This window comes from Phascolarctos cinereus, unplaced genomic scaffold (genome assembly GCF_003287225.1).
Source record: "Phascolarctos cinereus isolate Bilbo 61053 unplaced genomic scaffold, phaCin_HiC Scaffold_726;HRSCAF=1367, whole genome shotgun sequence".
Taxonomy (NCBI): Eukaryota; Metazoa; Chordata; class Mammalia; order Diprotodontia; family Phascolarctidae; genus Phascolarctos; species Phascolarctos cinereus.
Window position 1 is genome coordinate 40,298,640 of NW_027556098.1, and position 19,517 is coordinate 40,318,156.

At 33.8% G+C, this 19,517-nt stretch overlaps 1 protein-coding gene across 1 annotated transcript in view; it reads left to right on the top strand.

The window, feature by feature from the left end:
• Positions 1-19,517, top strand: part of TMPRSS2 (transmembrane serine protease 2) — a 99,173-nt gene that overhangs the window by 23,583 nt on the left and 56,073 nt on the right. The window contains exons 3-5 of the mRNA XM_020976261.1: positions 104-177; positions 10,012-10,231; positions 14,232-14,318. Of these exons, the coding sequence (XP_020831920.1) occupies positions 163-177; positions 10,012-10,231; positions 14,232-14,318 (322 nt within the window). The 5' untranslated portion in view covers positions 104-162. The remainder of the gene's footprint in view (positions 1-103; positions 178-10,011; positions 10,232-14,231; positions 14,319-19,517) is intronic.

Genomic DNA, 19,517 nt, shown 5'->3' on the forward strand with positions numbered 1-19,517 from the left:
GGTTACAGTTAGTTACCTTTAAAGACAGAGTTAGAAATAATCAGATAACTTTAGAAGAATAACTGTTACACAAATATTATATTCCTCTTATTTATTCTTCTAGGTCATTAGGAGTTCTACAAATACTTTAGATTGCCTGATGCTGTTGCTGTTAAAACCAAAATGGCTTTAAATTCAGTAAGTTGTTAATTATTACCTTTTAAGCTGTTTGTTCTTTAACTGCTTCTGTCAATTCTACTGGTAGCATGGTCCATGCTTTTAAAATCTATTACTGGAACAATGAATAAATGTATATACATTTTCTAGTTTTCCCAGTAATTTTTCATATTAGAAAGGAGTCTAAAGAGTAAGTAGTGCTATGGAGACCAGTTTCAGAGTGACTTATTTTCTCAGAAGTTAAGTTATGATGCTTATGGGCATAGTCTGTGATATGATATCCTGGTATCCATTATGTAGATTCTCATCATATTACCATTTCCTATTTTGTTTGGGGTATAGAGATTAGAGGAAGAAAGATGGTGGAAAAAAGAAGGGGGATGATGTTGGGGAAGAATGGGCATGAGAAAATAGAGGGGTGTGTGTGTGTGTGTGTGTGTGTGTGTGTGTGTGTGTTCCTTTATGTATAGGAGAAGAAAGAAAACTAAGAAGCTGTTCCTTAGCACACATTTCTTTTTCAGCTGGGGAGGGCACACCTTCCTCATTGGCCTAGGAAATACTACCTCTTTATTCTCTGAAATTCTCCTCTTCCCAGTCCATTGCAACTACAGATAGAATGACTCCAGTTCTTCAATCTCTTCTATTTATATATCTGGTACCAAGAGGTGTTGCATTTGTTTCTCTTTTAAATCTAAAAATACATCTTACTGTTTAATGATATGTACCTTTTCCATTATTTTTTTCAGTGTATTTTAAATTTTAAATCACCTTATTTTCTACAACCCTGTACTCATGTCAGATTGATTTCTTTTTATCATGTTCTCCAATGGCTTTGGTGCAGCTTAAAAAAATGCTTACAAGCTTTTCTTTTTCTTTTTTAAAAAATTGTCTTTGTTCCCTCTTGCTCCTACCTTGTCACCATTGAGATTAAGGATTACATATATATATATATTTCCCTGTTTTTTCTCTATTTGCGGTTATATTCTTTGATCTATAGAGAGAGTTACTGGTGACGTATTAGCGGAGCAGCTAATACTAGTCAGTGGTTATTGCTTTAATAGGAATATTCCTTTGGAGGTAACAGTGTAAATACTGTTTTAATTATTAAGCTACCATGGCATGTAGCTATGCCCTACCTTTTAGAGTGCATGACAAAAAGATGCATAATTATGATAGCTAAAATTTATATACAACTTTAAAATGCAAGGTATTTTACTGATCTCATTTGATCTTCACAACAACTGTGTGAAATGGGTGCTATTATTATCATCACCATTTTGTGTATATAACACCCCCATCATGTACGTCATGTATGTGTTATTTCTTGAAAATTTATAAAAGTTGTATGGAAACTAATTTTACTAGTGAAATGATCATATTTTATCAATGTTTGAATTTTAAAACAATAGGCATTAACCAAAATATAGAGGATTTTATATAACAATTCATAATTTCATTTATTTTTATGACAAATGTATTAATTCATGCAAACAATTGAAAATATGCTATATGTAAATTTTATACATTTCTTCCTGTTATATTAATAAGTTTCTTTGATTTTATTCAACTCTGTGTGTGTGTGTGTGTGTGTGTGTGTGTGTAAAGCTTTCCAGTTTTGATTGTTGGGTAAGAGATTTGAAGGAAGCCAGGCTTCTCACATACCCCACCAGAAACATTAACATATATGTATGTATATATATATATATATATATATATATATATATATATATATATATATATATATATATATATATATATATATATATATATATATATAGTAAGATATAGGAAAATGGATTAAAAAAAATAGAAACCAGTGGATAGAAAATGAGTGAAAAGCAAAATGCTACCACAGAAACATCTAAAACAGGTGGCAATGCTAGTGGCAGTGCAAATGGGAAAAAAAGAAGCAAATTTTCCTGTAGGATAATCTAATAAGCTATATACTTAAAGAAATTAAGCAAGAATTAATACTGGCAAAGGAAATAAAATAAGAAGCACAATAAAACTTAAATAAAGTCAATTTATTCTCTGATGCTTTGTGCATTGAATGCAAAGATGGGGAAAGGTGAAGATTCAGGAAAATATATGGGGAAATGAGGGAGGTCAAAGGTTCTATATTATATAGAAGTATTATGAAGACCTTATTAAAAAAATGTTAGGCACTGGACCTCACAATAAAATTGACCATCTTAAATAGACAGGAAAAAATTTATGAAAGTAGAAGTTGTCCCTGGGTCAGTTGTTTGAATAGTCATATCATCAATTCATCAGAGCAAGGAAGAGAATTTATAATAAACAAGAAAGCATAGGAATGAGAAAAAAAGAAATGGTATACAATTAATATTTAACACAAGATTATTAAAAATATGCTATTGAAAATGGAAAACTGGGAACTGGGCAACAGAAGAAATGTAACACTGACTGTAATGTTTTCATGGAGAAGTTAAACCAATGCAAAATAATTGCTTATAGTAAGTTGAAAATGGCCTTAGTTGTTGCCAAATAGAAAGTGATGTCTTGCAAAGGCAACAGTTTAGAAATATATACTTGTCTGTAAAGTCTTACACAAAAGAACGATAGATTATCTGTCTTAAACCAGAGAGAAATATTGGAGGGTAAAACCAATCTTTCCTCTACACTGCCCTCCTCAGAGAAAGAAAAAGCTTGGCAAGATACTTATCTAAAAAAATCATCCCAAGGATATTCATGGATGAAAACACATAAAGCACTATGAAAAGAAGAAAAATGAAAAGTATCTGCAAAAATTATGACAACAAATTGTTCACTTCATCAAGAATAGTGGAACCCCCACACTTGAAGCCTACATGTCACAGTCCCTGAATTGTTTACTTCTACAAAGTAGAAATAGCACAAAAGAGAACACAGTTTGGAACAGTGGCAGGATTGGACCAAGTATATATAGAAGTCATCTCTGCTAGAGTTCATGTTATTGTGAGGTCATTGAGGACCTGAGTATAAGATAGGAAGAACACTGAGGAAATGATTTAAAAGGAGAGGAAGTTACTAAAGGAGTAGAAAAAAATCTGAGACCTTATTGATACAAAAAAAAAGGTTACTGAGAAAATAACTTCCACCACTATTGTCATATCTATAAAAACAAAAAAAAATTATGAGGACCAGAATTGATACACAAATTGAGAGCATCCTTGATGAAGCTATCACTAACAATGAGGCCTTTATAGATAGTCAGCAATGGACTATAGTTATTTCAATCATAACTGACTGAAAAATGTAGAGAATATAAAATCCCATTGTACTTAGTATTTGTTGATTACAAAGCAGAATTTTATTTGGCAGAGCCTTATGGGCTCTTTTGCAAGGTTGCTCCTCTATGTGTATTAAGATCATTCAAGACCCCTTGCAATATGTAATAGTAGAAATAACTTCATTTAATCGCCTGCTTATAATAACTGTCCAGTATGGCTTAAAATATATGCTCATGAAAAGTATTTTGCTCAGAGTCCAGATTGAGGAGGGATGTCCTGTTGATTACACATCATATAGATTCACCTCATGACATCTTACATTGTGTTGACTGCATCAGCCTAAGACGTTACAGAACCTCCTGGAAGAGGTCTGTAATTATGCAAAAAAGTTTGACCTGTCAATCCACATAGGGGAAAAAAAAACATGAATGAAGAATATTGCCCAGATTTCAACATGTATTGAAATGGGCACCCTATATCGATTGTCCAACAAATCTGGGACAGATAATTCACATATACCCATGTAAGCTGTACTCACAATTTAAAAAGAGTAGGAAAGTGAGCTGGGTTGCTTTTTGGAAAATTACAGAGCACTTTTTGCTGACTTATTTTATTTTGTATTAACCTATTTGTGAAACTATAATAACTAAGGCTCATCTATATATCTATATTTAATTTTCAATGTTCACTTCTATAAGATTTTGAATTTGAAATTTTATCCCCTTCCCTTCCTTCCCCCTCCCCAAGATGGCAGTTCATCTTTTTAATATAATTATTTTACTAGTGTTGCAGCATGAAAGCAAGACCTGGAAGATCAATGCCAGTCAAAAAGTTATATAAACATCTTGTAGATGGCAAAGGAAAGGCATTTGGGGTGAGCAGGGTATAAAATCAGGAATTCCAAAGAACTAGAGAGCATAGATGGCCAGAGTGCTCCACTAGTAGCCTCACAATTGTAGGAGGAAGTGAGGAAGGCCTCTAGTATGTTTCATCCTTTGGTGAATTTGGGAGGTTTTGAATGAGGGTTGCACAGGATAGGTAGGCATAAATGGTTTGCTATATGGGTAATTAGAGTAAACTCCCATGAGATCAAAGATTCAAGTGGTAAAGTAATTAGAGAGTCAATTTAGAGTAGGCCAATGGTATAGCCAGGAAAACCTGGGTTTAAGTCACCCTTTTGACTCTTAAGGATGAGACTGTGGGCAAGTCATTTAATTTCTCAGTGTCTCCAAGCAGTTGTCTAAGACTAAATTGCACATTTTCCATTGGATAAATAGACAAAACATATGAAAAGATAGTTTCTTAAGCTATCAGTAACTATGTGAAATGCTTCAAATGACTAATAATTAGAGAAATGCAAATTGAAGAAACTCTGAGTTTATATCTCACTCCCAGAAGATTGACAAAGATGATAGAAACATAAATGATTGCTATTGGAGGAGCAACAGTAAACAGGCACACTAATATAATGTTGATAGTAGTATAATGTACTAAGAATCAGATGTGAAATACCATCCTCCTACTCCCATAATAGTCAAGAGCTGATAAACATTTGTTAAGCAACTAGCCAGGCATTGTGCAAATACCAATGAGATACTAATGGGGACTGTTGGAAGCAAGTACATTGTGGCATAGACATGGGGCAGATGGAGTTAACTTTGCTCCCAGGGGAATTGATTCAGCCCCTTTGGGCAAGAAGAATATAAAAGAAGTTTTTTAGACATTGGTAGGGAATTCTAGAGAAGCCAGAGAATCTCTTTGCTGACTGCTTTTTAAACCTTTTTTGTGTTTCATTTGTTTTTGTCTTCTGGACTGCTCCTAAACCACCTTGAGAATTACTTCTACCTGATGTTAGTGAAATATGATTTTAATTAAAGTAACATTTCCTTCAAATCTCTTGTTCTGAGTGGTCTGTTGTACTAGGTTCTGGATGGTGACTCAGAAAAGCTGTGAACTCATCTAGTTATTTTGGAAAGAAAAATGGAACCACACCCAAAAAGTCATTAAAGGTGACTTTGACCCAGCAATACCACTTACAAGTCGTGGCATCACCTTCCTCATGTCACAGTGCTCTCTGAGAACAAATGACAAATGATAAATATCCCAAGGAGATCAAAGAAAGAAGAAAAGGACTCATTTGTACAAAAAGTTTATGGCAACTCTTTCTTTCTTTCTTTCTTTCTTTCTTTCTTTCTTTCTTTCTTTCTTTCTTTCTTTCTTTCTTTCTTTCTTTCTTTCTCTCTTTCTCTCTTTCTCTCTTTCTCTCTTTCTCTCTTTCTCTCTTTCTCTCTTTCTCTCTTTCTCTCTTTCTCTCTTTCTCTCTTTCTCTCTCTCTCTCTCTTCTCTCTCTCTCTCTCTCTCTCTTCTTTCTCTTTCTCTCTTTCTCTCTTTCTCTCTCTCTCTCTCTTCTCTCTCTCTCTCTCTCTCTCTTTCTCTCTTTCTTTCTTTCTTTCTTTCTTTCTTTTCTTTCTTCTTTCTTTCTTTCTTTCTTTCTTCTTTCTTTCTTTCTTTCTTTCTTTCTTTTCTTTCTTTTTTCTTTCTTCTTTCTTTTCTTTTCTTTCTTTTCTTTCTTTCTTTCTTTCTTTCTTTCTTTCTTCCTTTCTTTCTTTCTCAAAGACCAGAAACTAGCATTTCCTGTCAGGGAGTGGCTCCACAAATAATGGTATATGAATGTAATGGAATATTATTGTACTTTAAGAAATGATGAAATTAATAGTTTCAGAAAAACCTCAGAAGACCTGTTTGAACTGATGCAGAATGGAGTGAGCAAGCAAAAACAGAATAGTTTACATGATAACATTATAAAGAAAACCACCCTGAAAAACTTTAGCTTTTTTTTTCTTTTTATGTTGAGGCAAAGGGGGTTAAGTGACTTGCCCAGGGTCACACAGCTAGTAAGTATAAAGTGTCTGAGGCTGGATTTGAACTCTGGTCCTCCTTGATTCCAAGACCACAGCTCTATTCATTGCACCACCTAGTGCCTTCAAAAAGCTTTAACTTTGTAGTGCAATGACCAGCCATGTTACTAGAGTACTAACGATGAACTATGTTATCTGCTTATTGACATGTAGATGATGGAACAAAGGTGCTGATAAGACATGTTTTTGTACATTGCCGATGTAGGAAACTGCTTTGTTTTACTGTGCATATTTTTGTAAGGTCTCTTCTCCCCCCATCCCTATTTGGATGGGTGGTAGGGAAAGGGGGATAAAGATAGGGTAGCAAAAAAAAAAGTAGGTCATTGAAACAATCTTTTTTTTTTAAATGCCCAGAAAATAACCCAGAAAATAAGCCCAGAAAAAAATCATAGACAACTAGAGAAACTTCAAAAATTATATTTTAAAGTTATTATTTATGTTTAAAGTATCAAGATATATGTAATAAGTACCTACAGTTTCACTGCTGTTGTCTTTTTCTGTTAAATTATGTATGTGGAAATGCCCATTTTATTTTGTACTTATTTACAATTTTAAGAAAAAGATTAAATTATAGACAATTTGGTGGTCTGCATTGGTGGAAGATGTGTTCACACTGGGAGTTCCTTCTATTATTAAAATCACAAATTCAGACTCTTCTCCCCTAACTCCACCCCTCCCCCCAAAAAAGAATAGAAAATTTAAAACCTAAATGAAAAAAGAAAAAATAGGAAGTAAAATTCCTGGAAGAAGCTTAAACAAATTTAAAACAAAACAAAAAAATTGAAAAGCTTTTCTCCCCCAAATCAAGAAGAAATAATGAAGAAAATTGCTAGCATGGGGTTTATAATAAAAAAAAAACCCTTGGAGAAATCATTAAAATCAACCAATACAAGGCTTACCACTAAATATAGGAAACACAGATTTACTAGAAATATACAATCAGAAAAATCACTAAAATATTCAAAGAATTAGAAAACATAGAATCATGACAGTCTTGGAAGAGAGATCATAATGTATTAATCTCAAGATAACTAATATTCTAGAAAATTAAGGAAAAAGGAATCTGAATGGTATCATTCAAGAAATTATCAAAGAATACTTCATAGAGCTTAAATAAGCAATAGAAAACAAATGGATTATTCCTTGGTTCCTTGACACATTATAATTTTATTCCAGTTGTTATAATTAGCAGTCAGGGAAAAACGTACACCAATTGCCTGAAGACAAAAATTACTTATTAGGTAATTAGTCAGGGTCATGGTAGGTTTCTCAAGGAAAATGAAAGGATGGGCTAGAATACAAAATTTTCTACCCAGAAAACTTCAGTTTTTCTAAAGAATGAAAGGTGGATATGTATACAAAATGATCAGAATTGCTTAAATTTCCCTCATGTGACCAAAAGTGGCTATTGATAGCTGCAATAGTCTGCTGATGATTCTGCCTGCCTTAAGTCTTTCTTTAGCTCAATTCATTCCCCATTTAATCACTAAAGTGATTTTCCTAGAACACAGGTCTGATTATGTCAACTCCCTGCCTCAAACTCCAGTGCCTCCTATTACCTCCAGGAGCAAATACAAAATGCTGTATTTGGTATTCAAAGGCCTTCATAGCCTAGCCTCCTCCTACCTTTTCAGACTTCTCGTCCTTTACTCCCCAGCACACAAATGACGCTGGTTTCCTGTGTGTTCCACAAAAACACTCCACCGCTTTACTCTAGGCATTTTCTCTGGCTGTCGATCATGCTTGGAATGCTACTCTACCACCTCCCAACTACTGACCTCCCTGGCTTCCTTTAAGTTTCAACTAAAACTCTAGCCTCTACAGGGAGACTTCCTTAATCCCTCTTAATTCTAGTGCTTGCCTTCTTTTAATTATTTCTCATTCTGCATATGGCTTGTTTTGTAAACATTTGTTTTTTATTATAATTATATTTAGATTATATATATATAAAATATATAATTATATTTAGAGAATTATTTACAATCAGTATAGTTTTAATTACAATGATTATAATAGTAATAGTATTAATATTAACATTAATAATAAATTATAACCATTATAATATATTTATTAAATGTATAATTAATAATATTAATAATAAATTATAATCATTATAATTTAATTATAAGTTCCTTGAAGATAGGAACTATTGTTTGCCTCTCTTTGTATCCCCAGTGCTTAGCACAGTGCCTGGCACACAGTAGGCATTTAATAAAAGTTTATTGAATTTAATTTAAATTGAAGCTGTAAATTGTCAGAATGTGAGAGCAATAAATAGGATCTAGTACTTCTGAGAAATGGGCATATTTGTAAATCCTTATCTTTTAGAGGAAGAGAGGCAGAATGGATTAGAAGAAAGAAGGAAATAGCATGGTACATTAAAAGGAATGCTGGATTTGAAGTTAGAGAACCGAGTTTGAATCCTGGCTTTTCTATTACCTAAATTGACCTTGGGCAAGTTACTGAAAAGCTGTGATTCTATTTAATGGCATGCTGACAAAGGCAAGCTCAGATGATGAAAGCCTTTATATAATTGCTATGAGGGGCTATACACTTAAAAATGCTCCATATAAAATAGAAAAAGACAAAAGCCCAATTAGAAATCAATTGATAAGCGTTTATTAAGCCCTTATGCTTGTTGACTGACTGCCAGGGATTGTTCCAAGTGCTGGGGGTGCCAGAAAACACAAACAAAAGGCAAAAAAGCAGTCTCTCCTCATAGGAACTTATATTTTAATGGGAGAGACATCCCCCACTTCCAGTTGGCTCTCTCGTCTCTAAGATAAAATATAATCTCAACAGTCCCAGAGCCTTCACAATCTGGCTAAAAGATACCTTCTTGTTCCTTTCCCCTTTCATTATACACATGTTATTCCAGCCAAACTGGGCTACTAGCTTGACAATCCATTTCCTAGTTCAGTATCTTTGCAAAGATTACAGTACAATCTTATCTCTTCTCTGCCTCAAACAGTTCTTATCTTCTTTCAAGAATTGGCTCAGATTCCACCTCCTGGACTGGGAAGCTTTTCTGAACCCCCAGGCTGAATGTTCTCTTCCATTTTTTCCTAGAGTACCTTATCTAGATCCCTTTAACTTTGTTTCACGCTTTTCTATAAGCATCTTGTACACAGATATTTAAGTGAAGTCAGGAACTGTCCTTAACCTTTTATCCCTAGTTGTTATTCCTCCTCTTTCCCCTTTTCCTCTTCTTCTTCCTCTGGAATTACCTCTGCCAATATAGATTGGGATATGCTCTGTAATTCACAGTCTTCTAAGAATTACTTGGGACATGGAAAAGTTATTTACCCAGAGTCAAACTGTCAGTATAAGTCAAAGGTGGAACTTGCAGGTAGGTCTTCCAGCCTCCAAATCCAGCTCTCTATCCACTGTGCCAAGTGGCCTTTCTCACCTAGCACTTGATTAATGTTAGAATGAATTTCACTTAGGCATAGGAGATAAGGTTGCTAAATGCCTTCCTGAAAGTTTTATGAAATCAAATCTTTGTCAGCTCATTTTTCTATTTCTTCTTAAAGTGGATTACATTGATCTAATATCCAATGAATATTAAAGATTCTGGTTAGATTTATTTTACTATATAGCATGGATGTTGCTTTTTTGTTTTGTTAGAATTGGATGTGTGTTTTTTTTTCTTCATTGTTTAGGACAATTAAGGAAATTTGCATTTTTTCTCCCTTCTCTGTTATTAGGGGCCACCAGCATTTGCACCTTACTATGAAAACCATGGTTATCAACTGGAAAACTATCCTCCAGGGCACCTTGTGAATACTAATGCTTATGTACCTTACCCAGCTCCATATTGCCCTTCAGCGGTGCCGCAGTACATCCCAAGAGTTCTTACTCATACTTCAACACCAGCAACAGTCCATTTACAACCAAAATCTTCATCTGGGATCGTGTTTACTTCAAGTATTATCCATTTTACATTTTTTCCCTAAATAAATGTGCCATTTAGTAATCTTTAGTTTATAGTCCTACCCTATCCCTTGAACCTTCTCTTACTATTAATTCCCCAACATGAATCCTCTGTAGACTCTACTGTCTTGTGCTGTTTCCTCTGCTCCAAACTTTTGCTCATGCTATTGCTGCTGTGTTCAAATCCTACTCACTCTGCAAGACCCAGATTAAATCTGACTTTTTTTCATTGTTCTTGAAATGATTAAGCTCACAGTGACCTCCTTCAGAGCTAAACTTCATAGCATTTATTTTCTAACATTCTATCAAATGCTGCTTCACTCTTACTGTACTTTCTCAGATGTGTATGTCTCATCTCTCATAGCATTGCAAGCCTAGAAAGCAAAGGCTATGCATTACTTTACCTTGGGATCTTCCTTTTTTTCCCCCTAGCACACTGTTATGTATATATTAGGTCTATTAATATGGTATTAATGAATTGAATTTCCTTGTGAAGACTAGCTGATACTGAAACATTCTAGTGATACCTTTCCAGATTTGAACTGTTTTCTTGGAATCAGCATAGCAAACTGTCTAGGGTTTAGACTATGACCCTTTCATTCATTTTCTGTTATTTATACTTTATTTTCAATTTTTCTTCTGTCTTCATTTTTTTTCCTGTTCCTTACAGAATCCTCTCTGAACTACAAATTCCCTTCTTTCTGCCTTTTACTTTAATTCTTTCTTCCAGATTAAATATGCCTAGTTCTTTCAAACTATCTTATTATGGCATCAATTTGAGACCCTTTGCCATCCTGGTTACCTTCCTTTTGATGTGTTCCACTTTATCATTGTTCTTAAAATGTGGTAACCAGAATTGAATACAGATCTCTAAGTACTGTCTGACCAGGGCAGAGACAACTATTGCGTCTCTATTTCTGGAAGCTCTGCCTTTCCTAATATAGCCCAGGATTGCATTAACTTTTAGAGCTGCCATGTAAGAGTGCGGACACAAATTCAGCTTTCAACTAAAATCACTAGCATTTTTTTCTGATAAACCAATATCCAGTCATACCTTCTGTATCTTGTATTTTGAAGTTGATTTTTTGAAATTTATTCCTATTAAATTGTATTATATTTGTTTCAGCCCAACATTCTAATCTTTTACCATATAGTTGTCCTATTGTATTGATTATCCCTAATGGTTTTGTGTCACCTACAAATCTGATAAATATACCTTATATGCCTTTATCCAAATCATTTATTAAGATGTTAAACAGCATAGGGCATAGATTCCTGGAGGTATCCTTCCAAAGGGATCAATCAATTGATCCATCCATCCATCCATCCATCCAAAGATATCCAAAAGACATCTAATTACTTGGTTCTGGAAATTCATCCAGTTCCAAATCCCCCTAATTATGGATATGGATTATCTTTAAACCACATTTCCTTGTGTTTTCTACAAATAAAGCATGAAAGACTTTATCAAGTGATAAGAATTACAATAACACTTGTAAAAGCATATGCCCTTCTGTTGATTGTCAACGTCATCATCTCCATGTGGGAAGGACAGAAAGCACATGGTATGTTGGATTATCTAGGTTTGAAAGCCTCTGTTTTAACATTTGCCAGAAATGTTACTGAGAGGATTAATTTTGCCTAAAGTTAACTTTTACGAGGAGGGGTTGAGAGATGATTTAGAAAAGGACTGATATTCCCTTCCCTTATATTCCATTCACAGCCTAACCACTTCTTCTTTTGTATTCTAGAGAATAAGAGTAAAGAAGATTTTGCTCATTCCTTCAAGTAAATTAGGTTGTAAAGAAGTGTTGGGTGGTTTCTAGTTATATCCCATCTACTTACCATCACAAATAATAGCTGACATAGATAATACTTAAACCATACAGAGTACTTATATTGTCTGGTTTTAATATCATCAAATCCTATCAGGTAGATACTATATAGGCATTATTCCTATTTTATAGATTAGAACAGTTGAGGCTCTGAGAAATGAAACGGCTTGTCCATGGCATGTCAGAAGCAGAATTTGAGCCACAATCTCTCTTGACATTAAGTCCAGAACTCTTTCTGCTATACTACTGCTTGGGTAAATATGACCTTGGATAAGTCATTTTGCTTATCTCATCATTAGTGTCCTTGTTATAAAATCAGAAGCTTGGACATACTTATGTAATTCTTTCTAGCACCAACATTGGATTGTTTCTGGTGCTTCTGATATCTTGGTTTGTACTTCTACTTTCCTTTGAGTTTTGGGTGCAAATATGTTCTTTAGTTCCAGTCTTTGTTGTATCATTAAAACAGAGATAATACTTACACTATCTGATTTGCAGGATTGTTATAAGTACGGTGCCCTGTAAACTTAAAACACTCTAAGAGTGAATTGTAGTTATTATAGTACTATGAGGAGGAGATTAATTTTCCAAGAGGAACAAACATAATGGCTCACATTTCTATTGTTTTAGCTTCCTCATAAGAACCCAATGAGATAATACTCTAATTATTATTATTATCTTCTTTCATATTAGGAAATATTCAGAGAAATTATGTGACTTGCCCAGGATGACATAAATAATAGGAAATGGATCCCAGAATGCAACCTAAATCTTCAGAATCTGAAATCAGCTCTCTCTCTCTCTCTCTCTCTCTCTCTCTCTCTCCTCTCTCTCTCTCTCTCTCTCTTTTAATTTGAGGCAATTGGGGTTAAGTGACTTGCCCAGGTACACGTAATTTCAAGTATCTGAGGCCATATTTGAACTCAGCTCTTCCTGACTCCAGGCTGGAAGCTTTATTCACTGTGCCACCTAGCTGTGATCTCTCATTCTCTCTTCTTTTACACCCCTCTTCTTTCCTGTCTCTCTACCCTTTCCTACTGATTCATGGACCAAGCTCTAAAATCAGAATTATAGAGTCATGTAATATTAGAATTAGCACAGAAATTATATCATCCAGCTCCTTTTATTTTTGTTGAACATGAAACTGATATCCAAAGAGAATAAAAATGATATTACCAATACTTAATGCTCAGATTTGAGAATATCACTTGGTACCCTAAGTGGCTATATATTATTGTAAGCTTTTTATTGTTGTAATATTTAGAACTTAGGTAAAAATTACTGTTTCAATCTTCTTTCTCCTGCGTGCTGTTGCTTCTACCAATCATTTCTTGAGTAAATGTTGGTGAGTTGAATTATTTCTGCCTTGGGCTTATTTCTATGTGGTCATTGTAATATTCACGTAGTACTCAATTTTCCTAAAAAAAACATGTATTTTCTTATTAATGTTCGTTCTTGCTTAATAATAGTTTATCACTCTAGTATAGTAACTTTTTCTTTTTTTTTTTAGAGTATTTGTTATCTTATCCATTTTGCCTTTTAGGGGTTCTCTTTAATGCAACATATCTAGTTACTTATTTCTGAGTTTAATTCTGTTAACCTCAAGGAAAGGTCCTAACTTACGTTTATCTATGGGTGAAATCCATAGCATGAGAAGGTTTAGATGGGTTAGGATCTGTAACCATGTAGATTATACCCACAGTGATGAGATCATGGATCTGTTGATGTAGTTTTAATAATGTCTTTGTTTCTTACTCTTCATACAAATAAAGCATGAACTATAATTCTTTTACTAATGATGTGCATAGGCAGGTATGAAGGTGTGTATCCAGATACTTTTTTTTAATCCTTTTTTTAAATTCTTTTTTTTTTTTTGGTTAGGCAATGGGGTTAAGTGACTTGCCCAAGGTCACACAGCTAGTAAGTGCTATGTATCTGAGGCTGGATTTGAACTCAGGTCCTCCTGAATCCAGGGCTGGTGCTCTATTCACTGCACCACCTAGCTGCCCCCTTTTTAAATTCTTGAGATACATTTTAACAAAAATAGGAAATTAAGCTTTTAAAAGTCAGTATATTTTTAATAAGCTATAACATGTGGGGAGCTGGGTTTATGATAGTCTGGCTTTGTTTTATTCTTTTCTTTTCCCACCTTATTCTAGAGGCTAAGAAAATCGTATGTATTGTCATTAGCATGGGAATAATACTAATTGGTGCTGTGATTGCAACTATCTTTCTTTGGAAGTTTGGTAAGTGCATTTTCCCTAATTTTTATAATGAAAACAAATGTTTTTAAGATATTTTATGTGTTCCAAGCTCATTGTTAAAATTTTGTGGATTCTTGGACTGTGTTACTATTTATTAGGGGATGGCTGAACAAATTGTGGTAAGTGAAGGTATTAGAATATTACTGTATCTTTAGAAATTATATATGAACAAACAAAAGTAGTCTCAGTGCCTGAGGCAACTTGCTAAGACTAAATCTTGCAAAGCAGATGCAGATTTACATTGGTAGAGGAAGTAAGTTCATCATGAAAAGAGCCCTACACTGATGTAATCATAGGTCTGTACTCCCCCAAAAGCTGTTGTAAAAGTGATTAATAGAAATATGGAATGTTGTAGAAATACAGAGATTGTGTGAAATGGTACAAAATAAAGAAGACCACGCCTGAAGAATTACCATAGCTATATAAGTTAGTACCGTAATAAATATCAAACAGCAACCAAATTCAGATCATACACAATGGACAACATTGGTACCATAGTGTAAGGAGAAAGAGATGAAGGGAAAAGAATTTCTATTTAATTTGGCGTTATCTTTTTTTTTTTTAATAAAGGTTAAGAGGTATAGCAACAAGTAGAGATAGTTCTTTTTACTTGAACTTAGGATAACTTTATAAAACTTTAACACTATAAAAATAGAGATTTAAAAACATTGTTCAAGGACTAGTAGTGGGACATTTTAAATAAAATGTTAAATACAGTTGGATGATTAACTATTGAAAAATGAACTGCATACATTTTTCTTTAACAGTAGTAAGCTGCAAAAGTGTAAAGTTGCACCAGTCAGAAATCATTTTTATGCAATTTTACTCAACTCTTTTTAATGAGTGTTTTTATACTGATTTTGTGTAAATATTATAATTACTTTTCTGTGAACATGAACTTAGGAGACTACAAGCATCTTGAATACAAGAACTGTCTCACTTTTGTGTTTGTTTCCCTGGCACCTAACATAATACTTGGCACATGGTAGGCACTTAATAAATGTTTGTTGATTGATTGAATATATATTTGAGGTAGTTTATTTGCAAAGTTTTGGGGACGTGATTTATATAAGAACAAAATTTATCAATTAAGAAAATAATTAGGTAAATAAAAATTATTTTTCCTTGTCTTCTTTGTACTACTGTGGCTCTTGAAAAAAACTGGCTGTAAAGAATCCAGGCATTTTTTCCTTATTATAAACTAGAAAATCATCAATAAACATGAACAGTTCCATGTACAAAGGCTAGAAATGACAGATTCTTCATTAAACTGCAAATGTATTACAAATAGTTTGTTCCTTTAAATTTATATTAAATTATATATGGTAATACTAATGTTGGCTGATTGTCTCTCCCTACCTCCTTGCTCTCCTCCTTAATTGTCTATTTCTCTGCTTTGTGTATTTTAAAAATTGTGTATTAATGCTCTTTTCTTTTCTGTCTTCCTTTTACAATTTTTTGGTAGCAGTGTCACTGCATTTCAACTCTTTTCCCAAACTCTTTACCCTTTTACTAAAACATTCTCTTATCACAAAAGTATAGTAAAGCTAAACAAATTTGTGTTGTAATGGTTGTGTCTTAAAATACATATTAAATATGCATATGTGTATATGTATATACATGTATGTATACATACACGTACACACAGATGTTTCCAACAAGAGGTAGGAGGTGTGTTTCATCTGGAGTTGTGATTTGTTATTCATTGTATTGATCAGTGTTCTCTTAGGTCTTTAAAGTTGTTTAACTTTACAGTGTTGTAGTCCTTGTATAAATAGTTCTCCTAGTTCTACTCATTTTACTTGGCATAATTTTATACAAGTTTTCCCATGTTTCTTTGACTGCATCCCTTTGGTTATTTCTTACAGCTCAATAATGTTCTATTTGTTCAGCCATTCCTCAGTTGATGGATGCTCACTGTATTTCTAGTTCTTTGCTACAACAAAAAATGTTGCTGTAAATATGTTTATACATATAGGTACTTTTTGTCTTTTTTGTTTTTAAACCTCTTTAGTGTATGTAGCTGGTGGTGATGTAAATAGCACAAAGAAAGAATGGTGTAGAGTTTTTTTCTTATAATTCAGAATTGCTTTCCAGGATCGTTGGACCAATTCACAGCCTCATTGATGTACTACTGACTGATATACCTGTTTTCCAGTAGCCTCTGCAACATTTTGTCATTTCTTTCTTTTGTCATCTTTGCAATGTGATTGTTATGATTATTATAATTATGTTATGTTATCCTAGAGTTGTTTTAATGTGCATTTGTCTAATTATTAGTAATTTAGAGTTGTTGCTTTTTCACATGGCAGTTGATAGCTTATGCTTTTTTCCTTTGAGAACTTCATCTTTATAGCTTCCAGGCATTTATTTTTTGGGGAATAGCTCTTGTTCTTATAAAATAGCTATTTATATGTCTTGCATATGAGACCTTTATCAAAGAAACTTGCTATGAAGAATTTTTTTGCCAGTTAACTGTTTCCCTTCTAATTTTAGCTGTATTTCTTTAGTTTGTATAAAAACTTCAATTTTATAGAGTCAAAATTATTTATTTTTTCTCCTGTGATCTTCTGTCATGAATTGGTCAAGAACTCTTCCTCTATCCATTGTTGTGAATGGAACACATTATTCTCCTTTGATTTGTTTATGTTCTGACCTTTTATATTTAGATTATATATATCTTTTTGGAGCTTGTTGTGGAATATGGTGTGAGATGTTGATCTAATCCTAATTTCTTCCAGACTATTTTCTACCATTTTCCAGTTTTTCCATCATTTTTTGTCCTTAAATTACTAGTTTGTGATCTTGGGTTTATTAAACGCTGCTGTTTTAGTGCTTTCTGGATCTTGTGTTCCAAATCTATTCTGCTGATCAAATTTTTTTTTAAATCAGTACCAAATAGTTTTTGATGATCACTACTTTTTGGTCTAGTTTCAGATTTGAAACTGCTAATATTCATTTGTTCCTGTGGGATGTGTGTGTGTGTGTGTGTGTGTGTGTGTGTGTGTGTGTGTGTGTATATGTGTGTGTATTTGGCTTGGCACTGAATCTGAATATTAATATAGGTAGTATCATTTTTATTATATTAATATGGCTTAAACATGAGCATTTAACATCTTTTCAATTTAGGTCTCTATTTCTACAAAGAGAGTTTTGGACTTATTTCTGTGTTCCTCTTGGCAAATGTACATTTAACTATTGTGTGTATTCTTTAATCATTTTGAATGGAATTTCTTTTTTTGTTGTGTTTTGTTGTGTAATGTACACAAAAGCTGATAATTTGTGGATTTATTTTTCCTGCTTTTTCAAAGTTTTTGGTATTTCTAAATTTTAATTTTATTATTTTTTCTTCATTAAAAAGCATTTATTTTCTTTCCCTTTTCCACTCCCTCTGCAATGAACAATTAAAAATAAAGAATATCCTCATAACAAATAATGTACGGTCAAAACAAATTCCCACAATTCCTATCTTATTCTGCATTTTAAGTCCATCATTTCTCTGGAAAAATATAGGTCTAGTGCTTCATATTCCATCTTCTGGAATTCAGATTTGTCGTTGCATTGGTGAGAATTCTAAAGTCTTTTGAAGTTGTTCATAATGTTGTTTTGATAGTATAAATTGTTCTCCTAGTTATGCTTACTTTATTTCACATCAATTCATAAATTTCTTCCTAGTTTCTTTTGAAACTGTCTATTTTAACAGTTCATTCACAAAACAAACATTCTATTACCTTCATAAACCAGAATTTGTTTAGCTGTCCCTCAATAGGTGGGTACATTCTTCTTTTCTTTTCTTTTTTGCCACTACAAAATGAGCTTCTATAAATATTTTTGTAGATATGGGTACTTTTCTTATTTCTTTGATTTCTTCAGAGTATAGGCCTAGTGGTAGTCTTCTGAGTCATATGGTATGTACAGTTTAGTGCCTTTTGGAGCATGGTTCCAAATTGTTTTCCAAAATGCCTGGGTCAATTCAAAACCTAGCCAAAAGTACCCTTTCACAAAATTCCTCCAAAAATTGTCATTTTCCCTTTTTGTCATCTTTGCTGTCCTGATGGATGTGAGGTGGAACTTCAGAGGTATTTGCATTTGCATTTCTCTAATTATTAGTGATTTGGAGAAATTTTTCATATGATTGTTGTGACAATATCTATCTGGGTGACAAGATCTATCAGGTTTTCTCCCTCAACAGGGATGCAATAGGTATAAGCTTTCCCTAAAAGGAAGCAAAACTGTAACGGGATTTTGTTTGGCCCTTGTCTCCTTTGACACAGATTCTAGACAATCTAAGAACATAAAAAGTTCCATCTACCTGTAGTCATTGCCATTCTGATTGGATAGATATCTGAAAACCACAAGAGTCACCATATCCTTTTCTGTTAACTAGATGAATTTGTATATGGAGAGTGATGTATCTCAAGGAACTAAGGGCCACTCTATCCTTATTGCATATACTTACTATGTTAGGGAAAGTTAACATCTTGTTAATTGTTCATTGACTTATGAGTGTCTCATTTCATGCTTACCCTTAACATTTGGTATAGCTGGTAATTGGAACAAGATGAGATGTTCTTGTGGATCACATTGTGATTGAGTTGGAGGAAGTACATTGCAAATACAGAGGGTTAGATGAATGGATGGTCAGGTACTGCATGGTGGTGTTAAGTCACATGATCATATATAGGGAGTCCTCTTGATCGGATAGGAAGCAAGCTGTCACTCACTGAGCAGTTAGCTCAGTGGGTTCTGGAGAAGGCTCCTTCAGAGGGTAAAGAAAGTACCAAGTCCTGCATTGTCTTGTTATTGAGCATCCAGCAGAAATTGGACAGCTAGCATAATAGGACTAAAATTTAGCTAGGTTAGTTTATTAAGCAACTAGAGACAGATCTCAGCCTTAAGGGAATGTACAATGAAAGCTGAAGAGCACCTAATGGAACTGACTTTGTAAGTAAGGTGACATTTCCTGATAGGGCTAGGGATCTCAGACCAGGAGGTTCTGGTTCTAGAGGTTCCAGGCCCATTGCATCTCACTGAGATTGGAACCATGAGACAGGAAAATGAGAGAGGAAGTGAGAAAAAGACTTGGATGCTCTCAGTGTGACTAAAAGCCACAGAATAATTTTATTACTGCTCTAGGGAGGAGGGTGCTTCCATGAACTGAGGGAGCAGGAGGTGGGTAGG